Raw genomic sequence first — 14,829 nt, 5'->3', positions numbered from 1 at the left:
CTCCTAGAAAAAGAAACCACCATTCTATTCATCAATGCCTTAAAGGCTCCGTTCATTACCTATATGTTGGGAAGCGCCACTATGAGCTTCTCAGCTATAGTAATGTTTGGCGAGATGATTGAAAATGCAAAAAGGAGCGGGAAGATAGACGCGAGAGAAAGTGCCAAGAGGTCAACCCCAAAGAGAAATGAAAATAAGTGAATAATATGAGGAAAGGGTATTCTAAATCGGTCACTGTAAGCCTGCCGAGTGTCGTAACTACTAGTTATCAAGGCTCCTTCAGGCAAGAATCCAACTCGAGGCTAAACACAGAAAGACTCCAGTTTACATCCATCTTAATGTCATATAAAGAGCTGTATCGAAATCTGTTTGATGTACATGTAGTATCCCATCTCTACTCGGAACCTATACAACCTCCGTTCCCAAAAGGGTATGACACGAATGCTCAATGTGAATACCATGCAGGAATAACGGGGCACTCAATTGAGAACTGCACCATATTTAAGAAGTTAATCGAAAGGTTCATTAAGATGGGTATCGTGAAGTTTGACGATCCATCAGGACTTAATGTGGTAGGAAATTTGTTACCCAATCATCCAGACTCAGGGGGTAAATGTGATAATTGAGAGGGGAGAAAGAGGTAGAAACCCCACTGAAATGGGTTTTGAAATAAATGATAGATATGAGAATTCGGGGAAGATACCCAAAAGGATAGAGTGTTACTGTGAGTTCCACGCTGAAGGTGGTCACGAAATCAAGGAGTGCACTGAATTCAAAGTTTTGGTGCAGAGTCTAACGAATAATAAAGAGTTAGAATTCTTTGAAGAAGTCAAAGGCCCAGAAAGAATGCTAGGAATTCTGAATACAGTATCGGAAGAAGGATGTGGAAAAGAGAATTTATTAGGTATACTTAGAAGTGTTTTGAATAATTAGAATGTGGGAGAGATCTCTGTATTTTTAGAGCTAACTCAGAGTAATGTTCAAAACACACTTATTGCTCTAAGCCTAGGAGTGATGAGAATCTTTTTTGAAATAGGTTTATGTTCAAAATCTTTATTTCAATAAAATGGATCTTTGCTATTATTTTGAGTAAACATTCTTTCATTCTTTCCATTTCATTCATAATCATACTATACAAATAATTATTTTTAGATTCTTTTTGTCTTTTGGACTCTCTTTCAAATATTCTTTTATTCTTCATTCATTATCATACCATAAATAACTATTCTCAAATTTATTTATTCTTTGGAATATTCCTTCGTACCTATAACAGGTCTCCAAATATCAACGGTATGAGCAAAGCTGCTACTAAACCAGAATCTCCTTTTGAGCGAGGTATGTGTCTAGAGGGATCTCAGGACTTTGAAGATAACAGAGATTGTAACTTATCTCCTGATTTGTTAATGATGGTAGAAAAAGATGAAAAACGGATCCTACTTGTAACACCTCTTAACCCCAAACTGTCACCAGAAGAGGGTTATGGAGCATTACCGGAGTTTACAGAATAATTACACACAATTCCATTATTTTCTTATGTTTATGTCAAAGTTGTCTTCTTGAGCAGCAGTCACTAAAATATTTATAACTGGAGCTACGAAACTTCAAATTAAGTTCCGTTAATTTTCCTTAAAACTAGACTCATATAACTTTCTACCACAAAATTTTCAGAAATTTTAATATAGCCAATTAGTACAGTTTATTCCTCAAAGTTACCCCTGGTCTGCTATTTGACAACTTCGACCCTTTTTTACTAAAATTTAATTATCTCATAGCATAGGACTCGGATGATGTTCCCGTTTATTTCTCTTGAAAATAGACTCATTAAAGATTCTAAGCATATAAATTATAGCTCATAATTATTTTTATACAATTTTTAATGATTTTCCCAATTCAGAATAGAGAATTCCAAAATCAATCTGACATTGTCTCACAAAAATTCAAATTCATACCAAATTAGTCAAATCCTATTTTATACCATAACCAAACCTAAATTTATTTATTTCATCCTTACATTTACAATTTCAAAATGACACACACATAAGACATCCTAGGTACATGCCATTACCCATAATTAACACACTTTACCTCATTGAATTCGGGATCGGCCTGGGATGCTGATTCAACGTTCTATCTTTACTTTACTTGCGCACGGAAACAAACCGTACGCTGAGTATGGTATACTCAGTGGTATTTCTATAATCCAAAAACTTAAAATCACAATAACAAATATAACTATTCATTTATTTATTTTATAGATAAGTTTCATTTATTTACCATAAAAATTCTATACAAGCCATATAACAAACACAACAACATATTTGCTCAATTCTTTTCATTTGCTTATCGTATAAATTCTTTACAATATATTCACAATTCATTTGTATTCACACTTTACTTCTTAACAATATACCATTTTAATTCATTCTAACATCAATCATCATCCATTTGAACTTCACTCATTTCATGAACCTTTTGGTTCATGTTTTCAATCTCATATCTCAATTTCAATTCTCAATTCAATTTCTCATTTCATTCCAATAGCTCAATCAATCAAATTCACTCGATTTATCTTTTCACTTATTTACCTCTATTAACAAGACTCGGACTCTGATAGATACGCGGATTCCTCCCAAACACACCAGAATATCCAACCCAAACACACCCGGAATATTATAAATCCTCCATAACACACCAGTATATCATATCCTCCCAAACACACCAATAAGGCATTAAATGCCTCTTCGGATAAACCGAAGTATATAATAACAGAAACATCTTCTCGGCCGAACTACAAATCTCCCCATCACATCACAAATCCAATGGCATGCCATTTGTATCCAATCTGGTCCGATACTGTTAATAGGGTATTTGATTCACTTTCTCAATTTAATAAATCTTTCATCAATATACCATTCTAATAATCACATATATTCACACATTTTCACAATTTCATACATTTTCATTCAATTTAATATATATATTTCAATTATTCACATTAATTCATAATTCAATACAACTCAATTCACTTTTCAATATCAAGTATTCAATTATCACAAATCTCATATATTCATATCAATTCCCTCATATTCCAATCAATATAATTTTTCAATATAACATTCATTCAATATTCAAATTTTTACATAAATCATATATATATTATATATTTCAATCAATATAAATTCAATCAAAATGATTTCAATCAATATAAATTTGATAAATTCATCACATACCAAAATCAATCCATTTCAATTGTAAAATATCATAATTCTAACACTAAAAATTGTCATCTGTATATAAATATAACAAATAATGACTGAGTTTGGATTATAGAAATACAAACCGTATTTTCTCGAGCTAACTCCCGTTGTCTTTGCCATTTTTCCTTGCTTAGCCAAGATTTCCCGAGACAACATTAGCTATGGAAATTAAAACAATTCATATTCGTTAATTCTCTACTAATTTATATTTAATTAATAAATTTTGATTCAATTTCTACTTTAATTTCAATTTAATCTTAACTAAATTCACTTACTTTTTCTATCTCAATTCATACTTCATTTCTATTCAAATTTTGTCCAAACTCATACTTAACTATTAAATTTTCAGCATATTTTCCTAATTTCGAAAATTTCATCAATTTAGTCCCTTCAACATAAAACTTATGAATTACTTTACAATTCAATCCTTATTTCATTTCTAACTTGAATTCCTATCAATCTAACCCCTAATTCATTTTTTTATTCAACATGAACAATATTTAGAATTCTAATAACTTTTAAAATATTAATTTAATTTCATCACAACTTTGTTCTAAAGCTTTTAAAACATCAAAATTAAGTAAAAAAGGCTAAATTAACTTACCTATTAAACTTCCAAACCTTCAAACCCTAATTCTCCCTTTTTCTTTTCTTTCTCCTTTCTTTCTTTCCTTCCCCTGCTTTTCCTTTGCCTATTTTGTTTCTTTTCTTTGTTTCCTTTCTCTTTTTCTTTATTTATTTACTATATATATATATATAATATAATAATAAAAATAAAATATCTATTTTTAAAATCTATTTAATAACAAATATTTATTTAACACTTGTATGCATTTTTTTATTATTACACATGTCGCAAACTTTACCATACATTTGTTATAATTTAATATATTTATTACATAAAAATCTCATAATATAATTATTTAATTAATAAATATCTTATTTAATATTAAATACTAATATTACAATTGTACATACTTATATTTCACATTTGTACCAATAAATTCATTGCAATTGTCATTATTTAATTTATTTATCAAACAAAAATCTCATTATTTAATTATTTAATTAATAAATATATTTTATTCTAAAATTAAGTAAATATACAATTATATTCCAAGTGTGCAAATACATATATTACACTTGTACAATTTTATCATCACACATTTGTCTTTATTTCAATTTATTTCATAATATAATAACTTAATATCAATTAAATAATAATAACCATAATAATAAATAAATTAATTAATATAAGAAAATCCTAGACTCTTCCATCTTTTGCCGCCTAAATTCATACATTAGGCATAATTGCCTATTTGGTCCCTTTTTATTTTCTTTTAATCTACAATTCAACTTTCATCCTTTATTCAATTTAGTCATTTTTCCTAATTACTCTTAATTAAGCTAAATTCACTTAATTAAAACTCTAATTAACCACTCGATTAACTTCATAAATATTTTTAATAAATATTTTCTAATCCATTTTTCAGAAACAGTGATCCGAAAATACACCTTTCTAATAACCTTAAAATTCAGGTCGTTACACTACTTTACAAAGAGTCAGTGGACATTATGAGCCTAAAGGTGAAGATCTGAGCCTATATCACTACAGAGACAAAGCAAGACTTCATTGAGTTATTCTAAGAATTCAAAGATGTTTTCGCATGATTGTATCAAGATATGTCTGAGCTACTAAGTCGTGTGGACGCTGTTGAGACTAAGAAAATCTTGGAAGAGGTCCATAGAGGTGTCTGAGGAACACATGCTAATGGTTTTACAATAGGCAAGCAAATCATGAGATTTGGGTACTGTTGGTCCACCATGGAAGGGGATTGCATCAGTTATGCCAAGAAACGCCATAAATGCCAAATTTATGGAGACAAGATTCATGTGCCTCCTTCATTTCTTCATAGACTTTCTCTATGTGGGGCATGGATGTTATTAAGCCGATCTCGTCAAAAGCTTCTAGCAAACATCATCATCTTTGTGGTTGTCGATTACTTCACTAAATGGGTGAAAGTCGCTTCATATGCCAATGTCACAAAGTTGACAGCCATCAAATTCTAAAAAGAAAAAAGAAAAAAAATGAGATCATGTACCAACAAGGAATGCCAGAAAGGATCATATCTAATAATGCATAATAGCATGATATCAAAAGTTTGCAGTCTGTTTAAGATCAAACGTCATATCACCCTAAAATGAATGGTGCGGCAGAGGCAGCAAAAAAAATAAAAATAAAAAATATATATAAAAAAGATCGTAAGGAAAATGACCGAGACTTATAAATATTGGCATAAGAAGTTACCATTTACCCTCTATGCTTATCAAACGTCAGCGAAGACCTTCGCCGGGGCAATATCTTTCTCATTGGTTTACGGAATAGAAGCGGTTTTGCCTATTGAAGTCGAGGTTCCTTCTCTCTAAGCTTCGATTGAGTCAAGAATTGGATGAAGCAGAATGGGTCCAGTTTCAATATGATCAAGTGAATCTGATTGAAGAAAAGAGTTTAAAAGTATCCATCATGGTCAAATGTATCAAAAACGAATAATGCGAGTTTATGGCAAGAAGGCTTGCCCCAAAGAATTCCATAAGAAGGACTTAGTTTTGAAAAGGATCATTCATATATAAAAGGACTTTAGAAAAAAGTGGATGTCGAATTAGGAAGGACCTTATGTGGTAAGAAAGGTCTTCTCTAGAAAAGCGTTGATTTTAAACGAAATGGATGGCAAGAATCTGCCTAATCCCATAAATTTAGATTCAGTAAAAAGTTTTCCAAAAAAACAAAAAAAATGGGAAGAGAAAAGAAAAAAAGAAAAAGAAAAAGAAAAATGAGAGGCTAAGGCGAAAACCCGCAAAGGGCAATTCAAATTTTGATAAAAAGTGGGGCATGCGGTAGTCTTGCTATTTCTGAATTAAAAATGAGGAGGTATACTACATGTTGGGGTATCGACAAAGTACTCTAGATATCTTAAACACATGTCAAGCTCAAAATGGTCCTCAAGAAGTTCGTGTAGAATAGCTCAGGCTGCGATATCTGAGGCACCTAGTCTTCATCTTACCCATATTGAATTTATTATCTTTGATTACTTTATTTGTTTCAAGATACGCTCCTAATAAATTTCCTTATTATTGCATTTGCTTAACTAATTTGTTTTGAGCTATGCTCCCAATCAATTTCCTTATTGTCAATTATTATGATCTTTTTCAAGCAATTGCATTGAGATAATGATTAACGAACTAATAAAACTTTCACAAAAGAAGTTATGCATATTACTCTAAAGGCTTCTAAATAGTACAAGAACCTAAAACAGGACTGTTGTTTAGAACTAACCAAACCTAAGGGTTGAAAACATTTGAGAAAGAAGAGTTTAAATTGGGACTACTTCTTCGGGTTTTCTATCAAAGATATAAGCTGAACAAGAAGACAAGATATTGTGTCGGTGATAGAACCTTGATGAACAAAGAGCAATGACAACCCAAACATTAAGAAATGATCATTTTCATGACATTCTGCATTCATACAAATATCATTCATACACATCTAGTTGGGAGCATTTGATTCATTCTGATCATCACATCCTAATCATTTGTTATAAACATAGGCCCATGAAATCAATTCTACAAGTCATGTCCCTCAGAGGACAATATAGCAAGATCAAAACAAATCTTATCTTCCTGAAGTTGCAGTGGAGCAGGTTGAAATTACGAATATTATCTCCCTAAAGTTGCAGTGGAGCAAACTGAAGATAGCGAATCTTATTTCCCTAAAGTTGCAGTGGAACTTATTGAAGCTATAATTACAGATCTTATCTCTCTGAAGTTGCAGTAGAGCAGATTAACACAAACCTTATCTTCCTGAAGTTGCAATGGAGCAGGTTAAAATTACAAGTCTTATCTCCCTGAAGTTGCAGTGGAGCAGACTGAAGATAACGAATCTTATTTCCCTGAAGTCGTAGTGGAATATGTTGAAGCTATAAATTACAGATCTTATCTCTCTGAAATTGCAGTAGAGCAGATCAAAACAAATATTATCTCCTTAAAGTTGTAGTGGAGCAGGTTGAAATCACAAGTCTTATCTTCCTGAAGTTGCAGTGGAGCAGATTAAAACGACGAGTCCTATACCTCTGAAGTTGTAGTAGGTCGGATCAAACCTACCATTGCAAATCTTAACTCCCTAAAGTTGCAGTGGAGCAGACTAAAGACAGCTAATCCTATCTCTCTAAAGTTACAGCGGAGCGGATTAAGGCGACAGGTCTTATTCTTTAAAGTTGCAGTAGGTCAGATTAAACCTAAAACCACAAATCTCTCCTCCCTGAATTTGCAGCAGAGTAGATCAAAACTACAGGTCTTATCTCTCTGAAGTTGCGGTGGAATGGATTAAAGCAACAAGACGCAATGGATTGGAATGAGGCTACTTAAAGAAGAGAAATACCAAAAGAAGTCAAAACTCCGTGAGGCCAGGCAAAATTGGTCTTGCTCGAAAGTCTTTACTCTATTCTTATTACACTACAACGAGCAAAGAGGGGTAGCTGTTCAAGCCAAATTAGCCCGAGGCCCAATAAGACCCCAAAACAATTAAATAGCCCAAAAAGACTTTAAACACTTAAACTATCAGACCCAAAACAAACCCAATCTAACAAACCCAAAACTAAACCATACACCGAAACCCAAAATTAAAAAATCCTAACCCAAACCTAAGAGGCCAAAAACTTTAAAAATTTTAAAGAAAAATCCTAGCCTCCTAAACCTAGTGCCGCCCCTAGTCCCTAGCCTCTGCTACGCCACCGACATCAGCGCCTCTACCACCACCTACTCCACCCTTGCCACTTGTACCGTCACCTGCAAGAAATAAAGACAGAAGTGACAACAATAATAAAGAAATATATTGTAAATGGCTATATAAGCCAAGTAAAATCAATGTAAAAGGGAGATTTTTTTTGAATAAAAAAACAAGAATAGATTCAAGCATAACAAAGTTCAAATGTGCTAAGATCTTTTTTTTTCTTGTTTTCTTTTTTTATTTCTCTTTATTTTCCTCCTTCGAAAATATATATATACCTATATTTTCTTTATTTTCCTTTAAAAAACAGTTTATATATAAATATATTAAAAGTATAAAAAAAAGAAAAAATTATTACCTTTTGAACTCCGACCGTCGTGCACGGTGGTCGACGGCAGCAGACGGCGACTACAGGTGCCGGAATTCTTCTCGGGGCTCGCAGGTGAAAAGAGGGAGGAGAGAATCTAAAAGAAAGTTTCTGTTTTTTTTTTTTGAGGAAAAGAGAAAAATAAAGATTTAAAAAAATTGTTTAAGTAATGATGCAAAACGACGCCGTTTTGGGCCTAAGCTTCAGGCGTCAAAACGACGCCGTTTAATCCTCTAACCCGAGATTCGACCCACTCCTGGCCTAGGATCCGAGTGTTTTTAACGAAAGGGCTAATTGCGCTTTTAGCCCTTCTGCTTTTTTATAGTTTTGCAATTAAATCTTTTATTATTTCTAATTTTTAAGTTGCAAATTGTTTTGATTTCAAATTGGTCCCTCTTGATGCTATGCGTTTTGGAGGGGAAGGAAAAATTACCTTTTGACCCCTCATTGTTATTTGCACGTTTCAATTCAGTCCTTCGCCTTATTTTATTCCAGATTTGCCCCAAGTTTCTGGTTTAAGTCCAATTTTAGTCCTTTTTGGTTATTTTAGCTACATTATTATTAAATTAATTACTATTACTATTATTATTATTACTATTTATTATTATTTATTACTATTATCATTATTCTTATTATTAGTATTATCATGCTTATTATTATTACTATTATTAATATGTTATTATTCTTTATTTTATTATTTTTATTATTATTATTTGTTTTATTTTACTTTCAATTTTTTAACTAAGCTTTTTTGTTTTATTTATTTCTCGACTTGTCGTCCTTTTTTATTTTTTGGTTTGTTTATTTTTTTATTATTGTTATTTCATTATTTATTTATTTACTTATGTATATATTTTTTCAAAATTTATATTATTATTATTTTAATTATAATTCTTGTTATTATTATTATTATCATTTTTTATTTTGTTTGATTTAATATTTTTATTTTCTTTCATTATTTATTTATTTATTTTACTATTAGCTTGCTTTTCATTTATTCATTTACCTTATTGTCATTTATTTTCGCTTTATTATTGTCGCTCACATTATCGCATCTATTATTATGTTGTAATGTGTATTAACACCGTGATTTGCTTTTACATTTTTACTATAAATTGTACTGCAATAATCTTTACTCGATGTACAAAACTATATTTTTAAAATAAGCAAGCTTTCGTATTTTTGAATTCGAAAGGTCGTTCCCTAACTTACGGGATTTCGATTTTCTCGATGAATCCAAATAAACGAATATAATTCTTTTCCTCAATTAACGTGAAACACACCTTTTTCTCAAAAAAAATTCAATTAAGCAATAATTTAACGATGGGTTGTATTTTTTTTCAAAGTTTTCAATTTTCGATACTAAGACACTAGTTAATCAACTAGGTACCAATTTGGGCGTTACGAGGGTGCTAATTCTTCCTCGTGTGTAACCGAATCCCGAACCCACCTTTCTAAATTTCGTGGACCAAAATCATTGTTTAAATAAATAAAACCATTTATTAAAAACCACTTTTACGAGGAAACCCAATCACACCTCATCAAAAAGGATTGGTGGCGACTCCCACGTTTGTTTTCATTTTCAAAATCAAGTCGATCCCCTTTTTTCAAAAAAAATGGTTTCGACAAATACCCCATCCAAAAAACCATCCTTGTCATGTGATGAAGGAGGTTTATAAGCTAAAATGTTCAACACCACTGGACTCGACAAGATAGATTTGAACAAATCCCAATTCCAATCCCCACACAGTGATACCATGTTTGACACTGAAACATGATTATCAGGTATAAACTCGGGTTACGTGCAAACATCCACAAGAGACCCCACTCCTTCACCCAATTATCTCTCCAAAAATCCACATTTCTTGAACCGAGGCCTTTGTTCTTTGTATCTTTACAAATTTCTTCCCATTCCACAAGACTTATCCCTTTTTTCTCAGTATGACCCCAAACAAAATTAGGAATGATCCTCTCCATTTTAGCGCAAACTCCTTTCAGGATTACCATCAACTACATAGCATAAATAAAGATAGTTGCTAATGCTGCTTTAGCTAACGTTATTCGACCTGCTAGCAAAAGTAGCTTAGCCTTTCATCCTACCATTTTTTTCTTCATGTTATCCATTATATATTGGAAAGTGTCTTTTGTTACTCTTTGATGAAGTAGTGGAACATCTAAATACTTTGTCAAATTATCCACATAGGAGAAACCATGACTACCACTAATACTCAAATTCAAATCTTGTGTCACATTCTAGAGAAAAAAATCCTAGTTTTTTGAGTATTTACCCAATGGTCAGATTTGTTATGACCAAGAATTTGAGTAAACTAATATAACAAAAGTTTCAGCTTTAGGAAAGATTTTGACTTCAACTTCAACTTCAACTTCTAACATGTTCAAACCACTGATCTTTCTGTTTGTAAATTAATTGCTGGAATAAATCGACAGGTAATTCCTTACCAAGTGAATAACCTTGAAATCAGCTTCCACAATCTGATTCCTTTGCCTCCTTGCGAACTAGAAGAATTTGACTCAAATCAACAGTCTTAACTGCGTAGGTTGATTAAATTTGATCGTTAACTCCCTTGACGGATTTAACCACTCACTCAATTGGTCATGTCAATTTGTTCTTCAGTGAACCAAACACGATAATTGCGAATCACATCGGTTCAACAACTGTATGTCATCTTTGATGCTAAAACAACGTTATGAAATGAGTGAACCTATATCCTAAACTATAGAATTAAATGTATAATTTTAAAGTCTCACAGTCCAAACACTAAATTAATTATCCGCCTAAAGTTAGAATTAAAATTTAATTACTCATAATTTTAAAGAATGCATAAAGGAAAATTATGCTCAAAAGCAATATTATTGAAAATTCAAAGAAAAGCTAAAAAATAAAAAAATAAAAACCGTCGTTATGCGGCTACAGCCAAAATTCAAAATCCCCACTTCAAGAAAAATGCTGGTCTTTTATATTTGCCCCACTTTCACGCCATAAATAACAATAATAATAATAATAATAATAATAATTTAAAAGCTACTAAACCCTAGAATGAAATGTATAAGTCATTTCTTGTGCTTCAAGGTAAATCTAGTTCCTAATTCAATTATTAGAATAATCGTAATGTTTAAGAATTTTGTGCTCTACTGATGCAAAATTTTCATTGTAGTCCATAATTTAACTTGTTTTCCAACAAATTAGGCAACATTATACCCTTATAAAATATTATCCATAGAATACTAAAATCAAAATTAATTAAACTAAATAATAAAAATATGTCAATTAGGTGGCCTTTTCAATTTGAAAGCTAAAAGTGAGCAATGAAAAAAATTTCCCACATCACATAAGCTAAAGGGTAAATGACACAACTGTCCTGGGAATATCTAAATTATTCACTTTCTCACTTGCAAGGAATTTCAGCTCTTATCTCTTGTTTGCTATAACAACAGAGTTTATTCAAAATCATCGATCCAGTCTCCATATATCCGACTGATTTTATCTGGTCCTTTCCAATTGTGGGGAGTTGTTTGTCCTGGTTTCTGGAGTACAATAGATGTCCGCTGTGAAGGAACTCCAAGATCTGAAAGTGGAACTGAAGGGATTGATGCAGCCATAGTATCTGCAGGCGTCTTTAAAGGCGCTCCTCCTGCTTGCTTTGAATCGAAAGGGGCAACAAAAGAATCCTTAGCTTCTGTATCCCCAAGAGCACCTCCATGTCTGTGTAGCTCTGCATAAACAAGAAATGTTCATCCCTATAGCAAAAGTAGACCAAAACAACTCCCCAGTTAAAGCTTGTTTCCATCAAATAAAATGCACGCTAAAGCACATAAGAGTACAAGCATATGCCTGTAATAAGTTCATGATCTCACTTAACAAGTACGTTCTACCATGATAACAGTCCAGCATTAACTTGCATCCAACTCACCTGATACTCATTAATGATTAGTAAACTATATGGTTGCTGTCAAGGAAGAAAATTATAATATCATCGTTTGTTTTATTGGATTTCTAGCCACTTAAAGACAACAGCAGAAAATTCCATCATGCTCAAGGGAATTGAAAATTTACAACTAATTTTCCGTAAATGGGAGCATTTATCTAAACCAAAAAAGAGATAAAAAGGAAAAGTAAAACGGTTAAACAATCAATACACCGTACCAGCAAGTCCATGAGCAAAATGACATTTATTTCCAAACGGGCAGTACCCGGTGAGTTCCCACTTATTACAAATCCTGGTCTTCCAATTAGATGGTTTAATGTTCGATCCACTCCCACAACCGCCACTAGCGGCACCTCCTCCCCCTCCCCCGACACCATGATATCCTCCAGGTCCCAAACTTATAGCCACACTCTCTCGATTCTTTGACTGCTCGTCATGCAAAAATGTGCAATTATCACCATAAGGACACCCTTCCTCAGTATAAAATTTCTTGCAATGCCTTCCTTTATATGATCTCTGTGTTTCCCCTGAAAAACTATTAGACCCCAAAGAAGGAATGTGGAATTCCTCTCTTGGCTCTGCCAAAATCCCTTTCTCTTCTTCATGAGCAGCTACTATTTCTTGCCAATTAGGAGGTGGGCGTCGAAGCTCTTCAATGCTATGTGCAAAGTTACAGTTTTTAATGAATGGGCAAGTGCCAGCCCTGAACTTGCCACAAAGCTTGGTCTTGAAAAACATTTTGCCTATGGCTTTGGACCTAGAACTTAAATCCTGGGAATTTCTTGATTTCTTGTCTGGTGGCATGTCTGAATTGGACCGCGATTGAGGTTGTCTTTGGTCGTAGCTGAAATTAGAAGGTGCATCGTTAAAGGTTTCTTCATTGTTCCAAGCACGGTAATCTTCTTCTGTTGCCCAAACTGAAGGGTCTATCGAATTTGGAATTACATGAACTACATTTTCTCTACTGTAATCCATGTTGGTTTTCACAAAAGATTATCAAAAGGAGTTTTTTGTGAAAAAAAAAAGAAGAAGAAGAGAAAACTCTAATTTTAGTAAGAAAACATGATGCAGATGTACCCAGAAGCTAAAATTACATCAACTGGATGATTTCGAAGTTACACTGTGAGATTTTAATGATTTGAGAAATGTGTATTTGATTACGCATCTAAAGACACCAAAATTTAACAGAAAATATGAAGACAACAACAAGATAGAAATAAACTACAACAGATCAAACAAAGACAGAAATGAAGAAACAATAAAAGAAAAAATCCATTGAAAGATTTGTTGTTCGATCTATAACATTAAAATACCATAAGAGATTTTTTTTTAAATCACGAAATGTTGGAAAAGGATATATAATTTATCAGGATAATAAACATGTAAACGTAGATATATAATTTTTCACCTATGGAAATAAATTCGAGATAGATTTCGTTTATAGACCACAAAGAGAAGAAATCAACAAAAGCAAAGAAAGAGTTTCAACACTTATTTTTCTGAAAAAATTATGGTTAAACTCTCTGCAATCAGCAGAGAAGTTGGAAGAAGAGGTAAACCGGTAAAGAGGCCAAGCGTAAACTTGTAGTTTTTTCTACCTTTTATTGGCTGCTTTTTTTTTTTTTAATTATGTCAAATTAATTTTTTGTAGGGATGAGGTATTTAGGAGGTGTATGGTCATAATTCGAAATTGAATCGAATTCTGTTTATTTAATATATAATTAATTTTAATTTTTATTATATAAAAAATATTTTATATTAAAAATAATTTAAAAATTCTTAAAAATATATATATTTTTAAAATATTTAAAAAATAGATATTAAAATTTTATCAAATAATATTTAAAAGTTATAAAATAAAACTCATTTGATTAAAATAAAATTAGAAAATTAAAACAAAAAATTAATATAAAAAATTAAAAACCGAACTAATTATAATGAATAATTCAAAAAAATTTAAAAATCTGACCCAATTTAACTACATTTCTCTTTTTTAAGAATTATATTTGGTATTTTGGCAGAGAGTATATGTAATAGATGTTGAAGATCAAACATTATTCTTCTATTCAATCAATTTTTTCTTGAGCAGTAAAAGCATAGATCTTTGGGGCATACTAATAATAATAAGAATTGTTATGATGTTCGTCATTATTGACTCGTTGTCTGGTTATTCGATTAATATCAACCTGGTTTTCTTTACTTCGGTGGTGATAGCTTGTATAGTTCGCTTAAATAGGTTCATATCGTCATGCAAGCATACCCACACTTAGGAAACACGTGTTAATTTTAGAATAACATATATAGAGTTTACCTAAAACGTCACATCTAGAGACTATACCATATAAATAGAAAAATTAACCTCCTTAAAAGATAAACTCACAAAAACACTCAATAATAATAATAATAATAATAATAATAATAGACATCTATATTTATTTTCAAACTTCATTCTTAAAATGTAATTGCAAATATTAA

The 14,829-nt window shown here is 31.7% G+C and overlaps 1 protein-coding gene across 1 annotated transcript; it reads right to left on the bottom strand.

Annotated features, from left to right (window-relative positions):
* Positions 1 to 11,651: 11,651 nt before the first annotated feature.
* Positions 11,652 to 13,925, bottom strand: LOC107946756 (zinc finger CCCH domain-containing protein 12). The gene is made up of 2 exons (XM_016881206.2): positions 12,573 to 13,925; positions 11,652 to 12,141 (listed from the first exon to the last, which is right to left on the bottom strand). The coding sequence occupies exons 1-2, from the start codon at positions 13,327 to 13,329 to the stop codon at positions 11,867 to 11,869; spliced, it is 1,032 nt and encodes a 343-aa protein (XP_016736695.1). The 5' UTR covers positions 13,330 to 13,925; the 3' UTR covers positions 11,652 to 11,866.
* Between the last annotated feature and the right edge of the window lie 904 nt (positions 13,926 to 14,829).

This window comes from Gossypium hirsutum, chromosome A12, assembly GCF_007990345.1.
Source record: "Gossypium hirsutum isolate 1008001.06 chromosome A12, Gossypium_hirsutum_v2.1, whole genome shotgun sequence".
NCBI lineage: Eukaryota > Viridiplantae > Streptophyta > Magnoliopsida > Malvales > Malvaceae > Gossypium > Gossypium hirsutum.
This window is presented reverse-complemented; position numbering and strand designations above follow the sequence as displayed.

Excerpts from the sequence above, each read along its gene's own strand:
- LOC107946756 (XM_016881206.2), bottom strand. The coding sequence starts at position 13,329 with ATGGATTACAGTAGAGAAAATGTAGTTCATGTAATTCCAAATTCGATA. Across the intron at positions 12,142-12,572 it reads TTTTGCTCATGGACTTGCTG|AGCTACACAGACATGGAGGT; the intron begins GTACGGTGTATT and ends TTGTTTATGCAG.